We start from the raw sequence: 17,017 nt of genomic DNA, 5'->3' as shown, positions 1-17,017 counted from the left end.
GTTCAGTCTGACGTCACTAGCAGTGTCTGGGTCTAAACTCCGCTGCAGGTCCATATATCAAACGATCACTATGGCATTACTGAGAGTTGAAAAACTGTCTAAAGTCTTTCATCCTTAATAAAATGATCAGCGTTCTGCTCTACCAGGTGTAACAATTGAGTTTAACATCCAGGCATCCATGAAAACGGAATTTATGACATTTAACGGAGTTAGAAGTTAGCAGGGAGTTAGCTCGCTAGCTTCTATCTAAATACAATATAGCATGTCCTGACTGCGGGGTTTTGGAAACAAATTAAAACGTACAGCTCTGTTATCACTTCCAGCATAAATGAAGACAGAAAACTAAACAGCAGTGACGTTTGTAGGGTTACTGAAGTTGGGCTAGCTGCTATATAATGATGTGCTACGTGACCGCTAGCGACACAGCTATGTTAGCATAATATAAACAAGCTAACTTTTTTCCACTCGATAAAAGTTAACGTGAGTGTTCTCGGTGGTCAGGAACAAATGTAATCGCATGGCAGGATGCTGTAAAAGGACCAAACTTCAGCCAGGAGAACAACTGCGATAATCCATCCACAATACGAGGTCAGTCATTCATATACTGCTGCATGGGCTGGGCTGTAGTTACATCCTAAGGTTTTAAAAACTGAGCTTAAATAAATGATTAGCGGTAATAAAAGCCGAGGGAGGTCAACAGTGATCACTGACTGTTTTAGGAGCTTTTTGAGATCAAATAGAAGAAAATACATAACATTAAGCATGTTAACAACACAAAAGCCATATTAAACGCAGACTACTTTAGACCCGGAAGTAGGATTCGTCGCGTCATCACTGAACAACCGGATTTAGATTTGTGATCCAACAACAATTAGCTTCAAGTGTTTGATTATGAAAAACTCATGTCTTGGACATAAATGTGGATTAGTGGATTAGGCGACGGTTAAAATAAATCAATTTTCGACCTCGAAGCATCGTGATGACGTACTCTACTTAAAGACAAAAATAAGCGGGGTGCAGTCAGTCCCCGTTAGCTCGCCGTGATCGTATAGTGGTTAGTACTCTGCGTTGTGGCCGCAGCAACCCCGGTTCGAATCCGGGTCACGGCAGAGATGTACGTCATCCTCCGGACGGTTTGTTTTTATCGATTTAAATTGTTAATACACTCTTACGCCACTTTAACGTGATTTTGTTGTTGTTGTAATACAAGCTTTGCATTTCCGTTTTAGGCTGACGAAACATTTTCACTCAATTTGCTTGCCGCAATGACAACGAATGGCCTGCAGGTGGCAGCCCAACACATTTAATATCCACCACCTGGGAAGTTGTGTGACACCCGACGCCGCTGGTTTTAGGTCAGCCAGGCAGGAGCAGCTTGATTTCTCTCCAACGTTTCATCGTGAACCTGAAGTCTACCTCCAAAGACCCATTAAAGGATTCACACTGCTCCTCGCACAGCATGATTTGGGTGAATAATTTTAACTTCATACTGAGGGAGTCATAAAAAGAAGCTAACCTTTTAAAAGTTTTCTAATGCATAATTGCTGGTCATGGGAAAATTAGGCGTAAGAAAAGAAAATCAGTATATACTGAAACTTCACACTCCCGTTGGCTCTCTTTGACGTCAGTTTTCATTTGGACCCGCCCGCTTGCTCAAGTGGCAGCAGTGAATGGTGAGAGATAATCCTCAGCGCCACACAGACACACACACAGAGCAGCAGCAGCAGGGCTGAGCAGCCTCTGGATCTGGATGCGGGCATCCTTGGATTTCGCTCTCAGCACGGGCCCACAGCACGGAAAACTTAACGGGACAACAATGGTGCTTGCCTCGGCGGCTGAATCCGTGGCTGCTGGTCGTTCAGGGGACCGGGAAATGCGGTCAATGTGACATTCACTTGCATGCTGGTGTTCGAGTTTATTGTTCTGGTCCTGTAGACGCAGAGCGGCGAAACCTGGGAGAGAAAGATGTTGAGCCGATTTATGAGTGGCAGCGTCAGGAATCTTGAGCGGGAATACAACTGCACGGTCAGGCTGCTGGACGACACGGAATATACGTGCACCATTCAGGTTAGTCACCTGTTTATTCAGTCCACAGCGCGCTGCGATTGTGTCTGACCTGGCAGACAGAAAAGCAAGTGTTTTATCAGGGGGGGTGGCAGCAAGTGCCTGAATGCCCCGCTGCTGCTCCTGCTCCTGCTGCTGGTGTCAACCAAGATAAATTAGACCTAAAATAGAAACGTGTAGTTATTTATTTTGCCATCCCGAATAGGCTTGTGCAAACCTTTTTTCTCCCCCTTTCATGACCTACTATTACCTCAACCATCAGAGAATTCGGTCGTGGGATTAGAGACGTCAGGGAGCCTTGTAGTACAGACATAACTCAAGCTCGGATTGAGTGGTTGCCAGAAGCTCACTATCCTCTTAAAGTAATGAATGAAAGCAGTTCCCCTCCCTCTGTATAATAATAATAATAATAATAATGATATCCTCTCCAATCTTGAGAAGGGAGGCTGTTGGTAACGCTGTCCATGCAGTTTCCAGCAATGCACATAGGGTATCCCATGAAACATGCCCCCTCAGTTGCACAATGTGCCACTACACTGATAAAACCAAAGATGTGCCATGTGCTGTTGATGCAGGGTTGGATGTGATGATTAAATGGCTGCAGCTTCCCGGTGTTCACGAACGGCACATGTCCTCTTTTAAGAGGGATTTTCCAGAACCCAAAACAAACGATTGATATTGTCAGCGCAGGCATATTTCTTTAAAAACTTAAAACAAGCCCAGGCCCTGATCATAATAACCGTCTTTCCCTCCCTTTGGTCTCTCTCTACTCCCAGCGTTGCTTTGATGATGGTGGTGCAGTTTTATGTTCATGCTGATTTTAGTAGTAGGTGAGAGGGCCTGTCACTTCAATTACAAGACAGCGGCTGCTCTGTTTGTGGATGCTGTGGAGTTGTGGTGAAGTGATGTAAGGAAACCCTGGGAGAATTCTCCTGATTAGTCAGCGACATGTAGATAAACACACAGCAAAACCATCTTGCAGCATACCGAGGAATTGTTTAACCTGTAATGGGAACAACGAAACCCTAATAAGACGCGTGATTGTTGTCACTTTGGTGTCTGCTGTCACCAGCGGGCTACAGAGCCACCACTCCTCTTTCCCCCAGCGAGCAAGCGTGAAATGCAAACCGCAGCTACTATAGGATCGTGACTGTGTGCCCAGGTTGTAAACAGATCTGCATTTCTGCTCGGAGAGCTGAGCAAGACATGGAGCGGGGCCAGATGGACTGTGAAGCCAGCAGGTGTGCTGTTTGCAGCAGAGTCGTGTGGTCTAGGGGGCTGACGTCACCAGGGTGGAAAAGAGAAGAGTGGAGTGCAAGAGGAGAATGCTGTAGCTCTGCTGTGATTGTCTGGCATCCTGGTTATCTTTCTGCCTAACCTGGCCCAGGGAGGGAGGAGTAAAATCCACCTGACTAGCCACATCGGTTTCATGGCCCACCAGGAAAACAAAAACAGGGGATGCAAACTAGCTCAGGTCATATACTCGTTGAGCCTGTCTTTTACCTGATTTTTTTTTCAATGCACTTTCAAACTTTTCAAAGGCTCCATATTCATATTTTTACCCTTCTTCCATTCCCTGGCATCCAATCAGGTGACATTAATTCAGTGGAGTGTAACCACCCCCATGGTGTCTGCATAATAAAACCACCTTCAGCAGAAATTAAAAGCACAAATTACGCATGCACCAGAGCAAAGCAGGGCACCAAGGGCTTTCAGAAGAAGGGCAGGAAATGTGTCCGTCTTTTTAAAGCGGTGGCAGCTGTAATGCACGAACATAAGTTTTGCTTTAATGAATTATGGATCTTTCCACTATGTTTGGGAAGGGAAAGTGAGCACATCTCATTAGACCGCCCTGTAAGATGAGTTCTTGTCTCCATGCAGGTTGATGGAAGTGCCTGAAATCCTCTTTGCCCTCAGGCTTTTTCTGCTCTGTGATTTTAATGTTGCAATGCAATGTTGCCACACAGAGTCAGCCTGAGAATTAGCTGTCTCTCATTTTTGTCATTTCCTGAGAATAAAAGATGAATCACATTTTTAAAAAAAAGCTGTATGATTTTTCAAGGACAGTGGGTGTGCCCACTGTGAAAAGAGAATATACTGTCATTTTTTTTTTTACCTTCTACTGAAGCAAAACTCCAGCATTATTATCAGCTTACAGTCGTGTAGCTGATATTGCTTTCACACCATGAACCTCTGTGTGTGTGTGTGTGTGTGTGTGTGTGTGTGTGTGTGTGTATGTGGGGATATAACACTTGTCACTGGGAAAACAGATTTAGGTCCCGGTAATATTATGTCACCTTTAAAGGACATCACTGTAAAATACACCATGTGAAAAGGACCTTACACCCTCTTTCAGTTCTATGGTTTTATGATGAGGACATGATGAAAAAAATCATCTGGTCCTAACAGTTTGAGAAGTGGATAAAACCAACCTCCAGTCAACAACCCCTCAAGGAATATTAAACTGTGTCATTATATATTTAACAAATTTTATCCAAAATGTAGAAGCAGAATGTGAAAAATTAAGTACATCCTTACTGTTTTCCATAGAAATTTAGGCAGCAAGTAGCAGCCAGGTTTTGCTAATCAAATGCACTTGATTAACTGATCATCAGCAAGAGTGACCACCTTTTTAAAAGCAGACGTTTTGTCAGTTTGCTGGTCTGAGGCGTTCAGGTGTGTGCTAACATTATACCAAAAAGGAAAGACATCAGCGATGAGCTTAGAGAAGCAATTGTTGCTCACCGTCAGGTTTGGAAGGGTATTAAGAGCATTTCCACACATGTTTGAAGTCCTTTATTCTACAGTGAGAAAGATTATTCACAAGTGGTATACATTCAAGACAAGACAGTTGGCTATTCTCTCTGGATGTCAGGAAATTCCTCCAAAAGTCAGAGAAACTACAAAAAGCTACATCTCAGATAATGACAGAAGAATTATAAAACGACTGATAAAAGATGGCTCTTCTCTCTACAACATGGTAGCACAGATTAGGTTTGCATCTAAAAGAACCACAAGGCCTCTGGAACAATGTCGTTTGGGCAGACAAGAGCAAAGTGGACATGTTTGGCCATAATACAAAGCACCATGTTTGGCAAAAACCAAACACAGCATATCAACTGACAAGCATGGTGGTGGAGGGGTGATGATTTGGACTTGTTTTGCAGCCACAGGACCTGGGCACCTTGCTGTCATTGAGTCAACAATGAACTCATCAGTATACCAAAGTATTCTAGAGCGTGAGGTCATCTGTCCAAAAGCCAAAGCTTGGCCATAATTTTGTCATGACAGTGATCTCAAGCTCTAAATCTACAGCTCAGTGACAGTCCATCTCAAAACACCATTGAAATTTCCTGAAATGGTGGGACGTTAAGAGAGCTGTGCATAAAGAAATGCCCACAAACCTCAATGAACTGAAGCAATGTTGTAAAAAATAGTGGGCCAACATTACTTCACTACAATCCGGGGGGGCTGAATCGATCCATCTTTAGTTTAGTGTCACAGGGAGCTATCTCGTTTATTTTGGCTGTTAAAGAACAAAAAAACACAAGCATATATCCATTAAGTTGTTATAGTATGAAAGGTCGAGACTGCTGTCCTGTCCACAGACAGGAGAGAGACAAATAGCCATTGGATCCAATTTAGAATTTTCAAACATGACTGATTTTAGACAGTCGGAGGAAGTCAAAGTATCTTAGGGTGCCGTAGCCATCCAGTACATTCAAACTCAGGTCCTCCATGCTGTACGTGCACAGTGCTAACCACTGTGCTACCAACGTGACTATGAATTCAATTTTATTTGTAGTTACAGTTTTGCAGAAGTCCATTATTTACATTCTCTCTTTGCAGTCTTGTTGGCCACTTCTGGATCTGCAGATCTATCTGTGGTGGAGGCTGTGGGTTGACAGTCAGACACACACTGTTGGCTAGGTCCCCCCACCATCTCCACCATCTTTTTAGTTGAATTCTATTTAAAGTTCAAGGAGTGCAGAAAAATGTGATTGCTTTTTTGGCACAGTGGAGCAACTGCACAACTCCTCCACTGATAAAGTAAATTATAGCTTATCTTCTTAGAAACCTATGCTTATCCTTTTTTTTTCTAACAGCTGTTTTGTTATTTGAAAACACAGCCAGTCGCTCACAGTCCAGTCTCAATTCTATCACCTACGAGAAAAAAATATGCTAAGAAAATAAAGAGTTTGCTGAAGTTTTATATTCTTTAACCAAAATGAATACAAAGTGAATACAATCAATCCTCTGGAAGTTTTCCTGAGATTTGCTGACCTCTTGGTGAGGAGGCTGCAGGGGGATGGTAGCCTTATTGAGGGTGCTTCACTTTGAAACACAGTGCCAGCAGCTCAGCTGTTGCTACGGGGACTCCACAGTTACTCTAACAAAATGTGAGATCACTCAGTGGTCAGGATTTCTCTTCCAAAAGGCCACAGACAAAGATGTAGCCGTTAGCAGTTACAGGAAGGTAATTTATTCCCTGAGTACTCCCAGAGGACCCTAGTAGTGATTTGACTGTTGTCATGTTTGTCTACAACAGGACTATCATGGGACTGCTCCACTGATGCATATTTACTCTTGTTATTCCCATCTGGTGTTTAGATATTTTATGAAGTCTAAAAGGAATGAAATGGTTTTATTGATCTCCTTATTGCTAATATTTTTGGCCCGTGTTCAAATGCAGTAGCTGATTTTATGCACCTTTTTTCTTGTTTAAACATCTTTGTCAGTAATAAAATTAATTGATGAATTGGTCACTGTTGTGTTTTAGTGGGACAAGTCAAGAATTCTGCTGCAGGAAAAAAGTCTGAGCTAGAATAATACAATCCAACTTTTAATTTAATAATAATGAACAGAGTTATAAAATGTAAATAAACATACTGATATATTGTTTATACCGGTTTGAACAGGTGTTTGATACCATATATTTAATGGATATATTCTTTTGAAATGGTGGGATGTAAAGAGAGCTGTGCATAAACAAATGTCCGTTAGCATGTGGTTTCTTATATTAATTTGAAAGTGTTTCAGATTAAAAAAAATAATAGTCAGGATAAGTTCATCTCAAGTAAAAATCTTCATTGGGGAATGTGGCTAGCTCGAAAACAAATGTTTATTTGCAGCAAGGGGTGGAAAATGTGGCTTTCTGATAGAAAAAGATACTAAACAGTGGATTATTAATGCTTCCATCCAGCTTCATTTACAAGTGTAAGTAAATAGAGGGAATGTCCCATCCTTCTTTTCCAATGAGCTTTTGTCACTAATGACACACTTCCTAATTTGAAGTGTGAGTCTACTGAAACAGTGCCAGCAGCACTATGCAATAATAGTGGCACAGCTTTATATGCAGTGACCCAGCATGAAAAATGTAGAAGCACAAGGGTGTGTCTAGGGCAGCGGTCCCCAACCTTTTTTGCGCCACGGACCGGTTTATGCCCGACAATATTTTCAAGGACCGGCCTTTAAGGTGTCGCGGATAAATACAACAAAATAAAACTAGTACCGGTACCGAAAAAAAGAATATTTATTCATAACACACGTGAAAAGACCCAGGAAAACAGAGTTAACGATAAAAACGATAACAAAATAACACTGAAAAATGATTAAAAACCCCAAAAACCATACATTTCACACCTGAGCCTCAACTCTCGTGGCCCGGTACCAAACGACTCACGGACCGGTACCAGTCCAAGGCCCGGGGGTTGAAGACCGCTGGTCTAGTGAGTGTTCTCTCTCGGTATTTCACGTAAAAGTGTAAAATAACTGGTTAGCACTTCAGTTTGACAATAGCTAAAGTAACTAAACTTTGTAACATGTCTGGAGCTACATAAAATTGCAAAAATAAAATTGCAAAAATATGCTATATAAAATATAAATGGCACTATATAAAATGTTTCTTGCATATTTTTTGTGCTTTGTTGGAAGTTGTTGACATACCAAACCTCCTAAATTGTAGTTGGAAGATGAGATGTTGCTCTTGCTCTCAGACATGCCTGGGCTTGTCCTGTTGCACAGAACATAGATTCATGGCATTGCTATTGATATGACATCACAATATGACATTTTTATATCATGCAAAAATTTATCAAAGATTATACGATATGGCATAAAACTATTCATAGCTATTATAGTTTACGTTATCCAGCATGAAAACACCGTGTGGAGTTTTTGTGTTCTTCCTGTGCCTGTGTGGTTTCCCTCCGAGTACTAAGGCTTCTTCCCACATCCCCCAAACCTGCTTTTTAGGTTAACTGGTGATTCCAAACTGGCCTTGGGTGTGAATGTGAGTGTGAACGGTTATTTGTTTCTGTGTGCTTGCCCTTTGACAGACTGGCGACCTTTTCAGTGTGTACCCCGCTTCTCGCCCTGTGACAGCTGGGATGGGCTCCAGCCCCAGAGCGACCCTGAGCTGGATAAGCAGAAATAAATGGATGGATGGTGTGAAAACTCAGTGATCTGTGATGTCTGCAGTTCGGTCTCTTGACTGACTTTACATTGTGAGGACCCTCAGAAGTGTCCAGCCCAGGCTTAATACACATAGAACCTGTGTATTAGAGATGAAAGATATGCATATGTCTGTGTGCTCCGATCTCATAGAGGCTGATGCTGTTGCAATACTTCATATAAATCATTAAAATCTCTGCTAGGTCTAAATGTTTCATGAGACGTAATCTGTCATTTCTGTTTACCACCATCGGTGCACGCCAGTGTCATGATTGGCTGAACAGATTACCTCGCTATACTGTCTGTCTGTCTATAGTGGCATTCTACAGTCACCTTGCTGAGGATTTGATACGTGGAAGCAGCTTCTTTTCAGTCACACTTTATCAGTCAGTTTTTGCTGATAATGAAAGAGCTGGTGCGTTGTGTAAAGACTGCAAAGGGCCATTGCTCCGTTGGTACCCTCTGGATGAGGTCTTTGTCTTTCATTGCTGTTTCACACTCGGCTCAGGTGCCCCAACAGAGCGTTACAGTACCTGGATTTTAAACTTAGCCTGACCTGCATTGGCTTGCTGGGATACATGAAAGAGCGTAGCAGAAGACAAGATGCCAGAAGCTTTTGCTACACACTCGTTGAAGTATGAGCTCACACACGAGCAGTTTATGCTTTCTTATAATTGTCAACAGGCCGCTAAATGTGGGTGTATAGCATAGCCTGTTTGGGTCGGTCTAACCGAATGGCTTTCTTATATTCTCCAGTGTCTCTTTGTGTGTGTGTGTGTGTGTGTGTGTGTGTGTGTGTGTGTGTGTGTGTGTGTGTGGGGTGGGGGTCTGAATGGAGAGCAGGGAGGCAGTCTGTCAGTGTGTCAGGAGCAGTGCTGCCTTTGTGTTGTCTGGGATGCCTTGTGTGACAAAGAGAAACAGAGGGGGCTCGAGGTTGTGCTCCACCTGAAAGCATGAATATTAAAACACACTACTACAGCAATATATCCTCGTGGTGACTGGTCTGCTAATGAGAGAAGTGGATGCGAGTAGAGCAGCTAATGATCCCATTCCTCTCTCAGGATTAGGTTCACTTTAAAGGGAGATGGCCTACAGCTATATTAATGCAAACAGATTGCACAGCTTGTTACTTTGATTTACATACTTCACTGGCCTCATTAATGAAATAGTTTGGTGCAAGAAACTCTTGGTAGAGACTGAATTCGAGAGCCTTGGAATATTTACAAGGGGAGAAACAAAGCTTTGATCAATTACAGATAGGGAAGGATGTTTGTAACCTGCAGTCATGACTCAACAGGAATGATGCACCACCACCACCACAAGCCTTGGAACTTTTATTAATTTTGCAGGGCTTTCACTTAGTACAGAACAAGTTTGAAAATTTTAAATTGAAATTCAGAATATCTCTATAATTGGAACTGGACCTTACTCGGATTGCTTCTGAAAGTTCAGTTAAGCACGTTGCAGAATGCTGCTTCCCATACTCAGGCTTTATTTGTTGTCCTCTCTGCCATGCTTCCTTCATGCTTTCTCTCCATTGCCCTGCTCCTGTTTGTCTTTGGGCCTCAGGGCTCTCTGCTGTATGAGAGAATCAGCCTTTGTCTCACTCTGTACTTCAAGGCCCTGTGCCTCTGCAGACTAATGAGGAAGCGCAGGGACAGGACTCGGACTACTACAATGCAAGTGAAATTAGCACAATGTTGCTTTTTGACTTGGGTTGCACAACAGCAAGTAAAAATGTTTAGTATCTGCAGTAAATTCTTTGCATTTAATATTATTGACATATTGTCTGCACATTAAAACAGAACATAATATAGTTGGTCTTTGTCAGGACAACCGTTATTCTGCTCGTGAGTGATCTCTTCTCCAGCACAAAAGTTGCTTTGTGATGGAGATTTATACCAGAGCGGGTGTCATCAGCATATAGGTCAGGTGCTGAGCTTAAATCAGATGTGATCTGACAGCCGTGACAGTTTTCTGTTGGCCGACGAGCCAACGAAACAGTAAAAATACAGCCGGAGCAGAACTGATGGACAATATGGTAGTGATTAGTTTACTCTTCAGCTCTTAGTTCAGTATTCATCGTACTCAAGATTGATGTGTTACAAAGGAGCATATTTGTCATTTTTTTCATCTTCCACATTTTTCCCCATGTCTCTTTTTTCATCCTGACCTCATCTGCTCCACAGGTCACCTCTTTCTCTCTGTGTCATCGGGATTGTGGTTCAGCTTCACACCGTCTCACTGCAGGATTTTTATGAGCTAATGATTGCCGTTCCTTCCCTCCGTTCTTCATCTCACCTTGCCTCCATCATTGTGTTTTAGTTGTCTTATTTGTCTCTTCAGCAGATTTACATTCTCGCTGTGCTCTGTGAGGCCTCGTCTCTGTAATGTGTCGACTGTTCTTTGCCATTAAAGAAATGGATGATTTGCTGTTGTTGTTCTGAAGGGCATAGCAAGGACTAGTTTATTTTTCTGTCCAGCTCTGTGGTTGCACGTGTGCTGTCATTCAAGTAGACAAGAAAACATCAACAAAAAAACATGATATGATTATCGGACTAGAAGTGGTATCATTTACAGTACTGGGGAAAAATCTTGGGCCACCACTCACTTCTTGATATTGTTCGAGGAAATAAGTAACGATTTCTGATTAAACTTTAGTGAATACTAGATGACTCAGTTGAAGCGTCAGGTACATCTCTCAGGTCCTGTGTCAGGCCTTTGCTTAATTTTTGTCCTGTTTCTTAATGACAGACTTTCAGAAACTTTTCATTTGCTGTAGTTCTTTTAAGGCCTGTCACTTGCTCAGATTCACATTTAGGACAGATATATGTCAAGTTTTCAGCTAAAAGCTTTTTGGGAATCACCTTTTCTGTGAAAAAAATGTTTTATGCCTGTCAGACTGTGTTATCTTTGACATCTTTCATATATTCTGCTAAAAAAACAGGAACAAATTGTTTTTTTTTTTGTTGTTGTTTTTTTTTACAGCCTAAAAGCCTAAAGGTACAATTTCAAATTGGTTCTTTGCTGCTGTCCAAAGAAAAACTATGAAAGACCATCAGAAAGCTTGGAGAAGCGTTGCTCAAGGCCACTATAAAAAATTACAAGAAAGTCTGGCTCCTTGGAAGCAAAATGTAATGAAGCAAAGAGTGGGTCAAGACTTCTGCACAGCACTGTAATGCCGTTTACTGTTTTTTTTGTTTTCAGTAGGAAGGCCAAGGATGACTTCCTATTTTTCCAAGTTAATGTAAATGTTTTGTGATTCAGAAAGCTCATTTCAAGGATCCTGATCCCTGGAATATAGCTCCAGAAAACTGAAGTATTACTTAACACGTATTAATTTAAAAGGAGGGATGACTTTGCTTTGTCACATGTAATGTATTCAAGAGCTGGAATGTTTATCTTACGGTCTCGTAACGCATTTTCAGACAGTATTCATACACCGCAAATGTGTGGCATCAGTGCGCATTTTGTAAATGGTTCTGTTCACGCAGTTTTTCAGATAGTGAGTTTTGTATAAAGAAATCATAAGTACAAATGTTTCAAGCAATATTTTGTGAGAGCTTCTGAAATCTGAGACATTACTGGCATCCTGAGATTCGATGCACAGCATTTGCCAAGAGTCTGTGTGATTAACAAGGAGCATACTGTGTCAGGTGCCTCTGAATGCACAACCCAGCTACCCACTGCAGCTGGAAAAGATTAAACATTTTTCTGATCCTGCAGAGTAACTATTGCCAGACTGGAATAACTGAATGGGTAACCTGGGATTCATGATCTAAGTATTTATCTGTCCATACCAGAGATTGTTGAAAAGAAAAAAGATGGATAGGCCTACAAGTGAAGCAAATGTGGAATGCCTTACATGTGTATTCTGTCTAATGAAAGCAGAGGACGACCGCTCTGGCTGCAAAAACACTAAAGTGTTGAAGTCTATTTAAAAAATACTTCTCACTTGATTTATAACATCAGGACACATTTTCCCAAGGTTCTTCTTATTAATTGTTAGTTTTACATCTTTTACACCAGTCACACAGATGTAGAAATGAGTCATTAGGGACAAATTTGTATTTTTTTTTTATCTGGTTTGGTGAGTGGTTGCTCATTGTCACTTATTGTTATGGAGAGGGGTTGCAAAAATGGTTCTGCACCAAAAACATCCTTGTTATTGCTTTGGTGGCCAGCAGATTGCTGCAGCTGAGTATAGATAGCATGGATCACGCCGACTTGTCTGCAAACACACTCAGATACTTTCTGAGTGGTAATAAAACCTGAAAAAGCCTGATGCAAACTAAAAACAGAGAGTGCTCTCATTGAAAGAAAGGAAAAAAGCCTTACTATATTAAAATCAACATATTGTGATGACTGTTTCTGGGTGTGAATTCTCTTATTGAACTGTGGATGACTGAGGCAATCTGCTATTGACCAAAGTAATTGCATATCACGTAGCAGCTTCCAGCAACCTCCAGGAACCACTTGCTGACTGATTGGCAAATACACATTTTTCCCTCTCAACTTGCGCTTGCCTGGGAATCGCCAACCACTCTGCAGGCCAGTATGACGGGAACCAAAAGTGAAACAGAGTAAAATTCATTTCTTAATCCAACAGAATCAGAAGCTTGTGACACAGCCAATGTTTGCAAATAATTGCTTTCTCATGTAATCATTTCTGCAGATAAATTACCAACATGCTGCCATCAGTCTGAATGAACAAAACAATACTATTGACATTAATTTATCGATATGAAATGGTGAAAGAATTGCAGCACTTTGTCCCTAGTCACATTAGCAGTGTTCGGCAGAGTGTGTTTTACAGTTTTGTTTCGTTTACCAGGAAGAAGGCGGCTGGTCTTGTGCGTCATAATGAAAGTGATCATTAAGGAAAAAACATCTGTACTCCAGCCCAACAGTGTGTAGCTCTCCGAGAAATACACGATCCTGTCATCATCCTGCAGACGTGGCTGGGTGCCTGTAATGAGGGCTACTTGAGCTGCACTTAGGGAGTGCAGGGTCTGTTTATTCTGATATCCTCTCCTTTAGTGTCTTTTATCTGTGACAATATACGCTTTCTGTCAGATGTGCGATGACACACAGTTGATGAAAATAACAAAGAGTAGGAGAGCTTTGAGCCAGCTGTGTCCAGCGGTACAGGAAGATGCTGAGATGAGGCGGAGCGGTTGTTTTTGGCGTTTAGAGTTGAAAATTTACGCTTTCAGTGTTTAATTCATCTTTGTCTTATTTTCCACCCACTCTGGATAATTTTCCTCGAGAGAAAGAATTTTCTTTTCCAGTGGGTAGTTCGATGAGTTGCTTTATGAGCGTCAGTATTTTTCTGGATTGTTTGCATTGTTTGTGTTAGCATTTGTACATCATATTTACACGACAAATCGCTGATCTGTCAATATTTTAGTCCATCTTAGGATCAAATAAAAGCCTGGGTGGCTCCTGTTGTTCCACGTGTGTCAGGGACTGCAGATTACATGGACAGCTATTCATGCATGCAATCGGTCTCTTTTTTTCCTTTGTGTGTGTGTCAGCGCAGCAGTCAGAAAAGATGAGCGTCTCTGGAGAGGACATAGATGAACACACACACAGGGGGACAAAGAGGCTGGCCAATGAAAATACACAACAACCCCAACACACAAAGACAGCTGTCCAGTGCAGGTCCTGGTTCAATTCAGCAAATGTGTTTTTATTAAAAGCAGCAACAGTACTGCAGTGTTTGCCATTAAAAGGCTGCTCTGTCTAGTTGCAAGAATATTTTTTTTTTTCCCTAATAGTTCGATCCTATTTTGCCCTCTGAACTGCTTTTATTTTTTTACAGCGTTGATTCAACCTGGAAACATTCTTAAGACTCGGTTTCTGTTTCCTGTGTCTGACAGAAAAAATTTCTGATTTCTAAATCACCAAATATCGGTATCGGTCTTAAAAATCCAGTGTATGTCAGGAACTACTTGGTATTACTTGGTAATAGATTTTCTATCACCGAGAGCATCACAAAGACAAATAATTGACATCAACTTTGTCCCATTATGTCTCTACATTACTCCAGTGCAGTGCATTTCCGAGTCATATATTGAGTTTGATTAGCTGACAAAGCTGGAACGAGCTCTGAGACTGCAGCAACAACTGATGCCCGTCACAGTGAATTTCACTGTTTTCTTTTTCCCTCTGCTAACAGCTGGTAGAAATCAGTTAAGGAAAAAGACGTTCTCATTATTTCTGGTTCATTAGTTGTGTGTCTTGCTATAATAGACAACAAGCCAGGATCAGTATATGCCATTTGTCTGTCTTTGTCTGTCGCTCACTATGGTAGAGTCAGTTAAAAGCACCTTTTTGTTAGGTTCAGAAAATGTCACGGCGTGCTCTGTAATGTATGTAAGTATGTAACGAGAAACCATCCTCAGAGCTGACACATGTTAGTGCTAAACGCTTGCACTGCCGTCGTGAGGAAAATGGGTTTTCAGGACAAGTGGTAGGCTCCTAGTGATAAGGGTTTCATGTCTCACGTTTCATGTTTAGCTCTTGTGCATATAATCTTCAGTGTGTGCGTTTCTCTGGGGATGTTTGTTCCATTATTACTGACCGAACTCGTGTTTTCTGCGATTTCCTGGTAAAACTAGATATGGGCCTTGTTTTATTGTTGTTGTTGTTCTTTGCTTTCTAACAAAATCTTGAGAACTCTGATAGCTTGTATACAGTCAGTGTAATGTGTCACTGGAGGAGTGGGTATGAAATAATTGTACCTGACATCTGGAGTTCTTACAGAGAAAATTGTTTGGGAACTGACTATAAAACTGAGATGTGAGACATAAACAGTACTGAAGCTGTTCATGTGTTCAGTCCAGACCAGCTATGAACTATGACGTGCCTCACTCTGTTAATGAATCAGTCTGATAATAAAGCCTAAGAAGTAATAGAAGAAAATAAATAACCTGCAATAATAAACATTTTAATTGAATAAATTAATGAAAAAACATCAAAGAAGTAAGTTTGAATTTGTAATGGGCCAGAATACGAGTACATCAAATAAAACTGAGGACAATGAAATAATAATAAATGTGAATTAATTAAAAAATAAAGAAAGGGTAGATGAAACAAATGGAAAAGACGCATGCGTCATAAAATAGAATAATGTGAACAATCGTGAAAAAGCTACAATCACTGAATAATAATTACTTACAGAAGTTGTTAAATGTTAATACTGGTATGAAACATACACATGGCCACTTCATTAGGTGCACCTTAATAGTACCAAGTTGCCTCCAGAACTGCCTTTATTCTTAATGACACAGAATTGACAAGGTTCTGGAAACACAGGGAGGCTGTGGTGTTTTAACAATGTTCAGTTGGTACTTAGGGGCCCAAAGTGTCCCAAGAATATATTCCTACAGAGTTATGCCACCATCACCACACTGAACTGCTGCTACAAAGCAGGATGGATTCATGCTTTTATGTTGTTTTATCCAAATTCTGACCCTACCATCCAAATTTCACAGCAGAAATTGAGGCTCATCAGACCAAGCACAGTTTCCTGTTTTTGGCTGTGTCACCCAGTGTGGTTTTCTACTACTATACCCTATCTGCTCCAAGGTTCCTCATCCTGTTCTATCAGACATGCTCTTCTGCATACTTTGGTTTTATTTGCTGATTATTTAAGTTGCTGTTGCCTTACTACAAGCTCAAAGCAGTCTGAATATGCAAAGATTATGCTTTTTTTGGGGGGGGGGGGGGGGGGGGTACATTGGTGCCTCTTCAAGAGTTTGTGCACAAAAGATGAGGAAATGGTTTTAGCTTTTAGTGGCAGCTCTCTCTTTGTTCTGACTTAGAAGACAGACAGAGGTGTGCCATATGGTAGCATAATAGCAGTCTGGAGGGCACTATTTAAACAGTGGTGCTATCCTCTCAATATGTGGGGTTTGCAGAAATCCCCCACTACCCCAAGGGTGGGAGACATGTGCCATTGAGGGAAATAAAGAACTGTTTGCACAGCTACACAGACTGTGCATCTCCCCTCCTATAAAGGGATGAGATTGTGCTACAGTATTGTGAGGAGAAAAAAACGTGTAGTGCTTCCGATACTAACAGCTTAAAAAACCTTACATGTTGCTATACTTTGAATAAATATGCAGCTTTGTTTGTCTTTAAAGGGTCTTTAATGGTTTCTCCTATTCCAGAGGCTTCCCTCTTGCCTATTTCTCATCATAACAGTCCATTGGAAAGCAATTAGGTGTGAATCTTTTTAATCAATATGGTGATCAATAGATATCCTGTGGACTGATGATGCTACAGTCTGGTTTGTGGTGAGCTTAGCTATTTTTAGCAGCAGTCATTCCTGTGCAGGTTTGAAGAGTAAACTCAACAGAAGAGATGGCCTCGGCACCCCCCAGCCCACATGGTGCCTCAAGCACAATGCAAAGGCCATGAATCATGAAAAACATCTGCAACTATCAATATCCAACCTGTCGGTGCCCTGAGCACAAGCGCTCTGGGAAAATTC

General features: G+C 41.4%; 1 protein-coding gene and 1 non-coding gene across 3 annotated transcripts in view; both read left to right on the top strand.

The window, feature by feature from the left end:
* Positions 1–1,037: 1,037 nt before the first annotated feature.
* Positions 1,038–1,109, top strand: trnah-gug (transfer RNA histidin (anticodon GUG)). The gene has a single exon. It is a non-coding gene; the product is annotated as a tRNA-His (tRNA).
* A 375-nt stretch (positions 1,110–1,484) lies between these two features.
* Positions 1,485–17,017, top strand: part of frmd5a (FERM domain containing 5a) — a 66,460-nt gene continuing 50,927 nt past the window's right edge. For both annotated transcript variants that reach the window (XM_085412188.1, XM_085412187.1), the window contains exon 1: positions 1,485–2,067. In XM_085412188.1, coding sequence (XP_085268314.1) covers positions 1,966–2,067 — 102 coding nt within the window. In that variant the 5' untranslated portion in view covers positions 1,485–1,965. The remainder of the gene's footprint in view (positions 2,068–17,017) is intronic.

This window comes from Rhamphochromis longiceps, linkage group LG7, assembly GCF_057381845.1.
Source record: "Rhamphochromis longiceps isolate RC_006_pf linkage group LG7, R_longiceps_female_GT1.1, whole genome shotgun sequence".
NCBI classification, from domain to species: domain Eukaryota; kingdom Metazoa; phylum Chordata; class Actinopteri; order Cichliformes; family Cichlidae; genus Rhamphochromis; species Rhamphochromis longiceps.
Note: the sequence above shows the minus strand (reverse complement) of the source record. Positions and strands in the feature narration are given on the sequence as shown.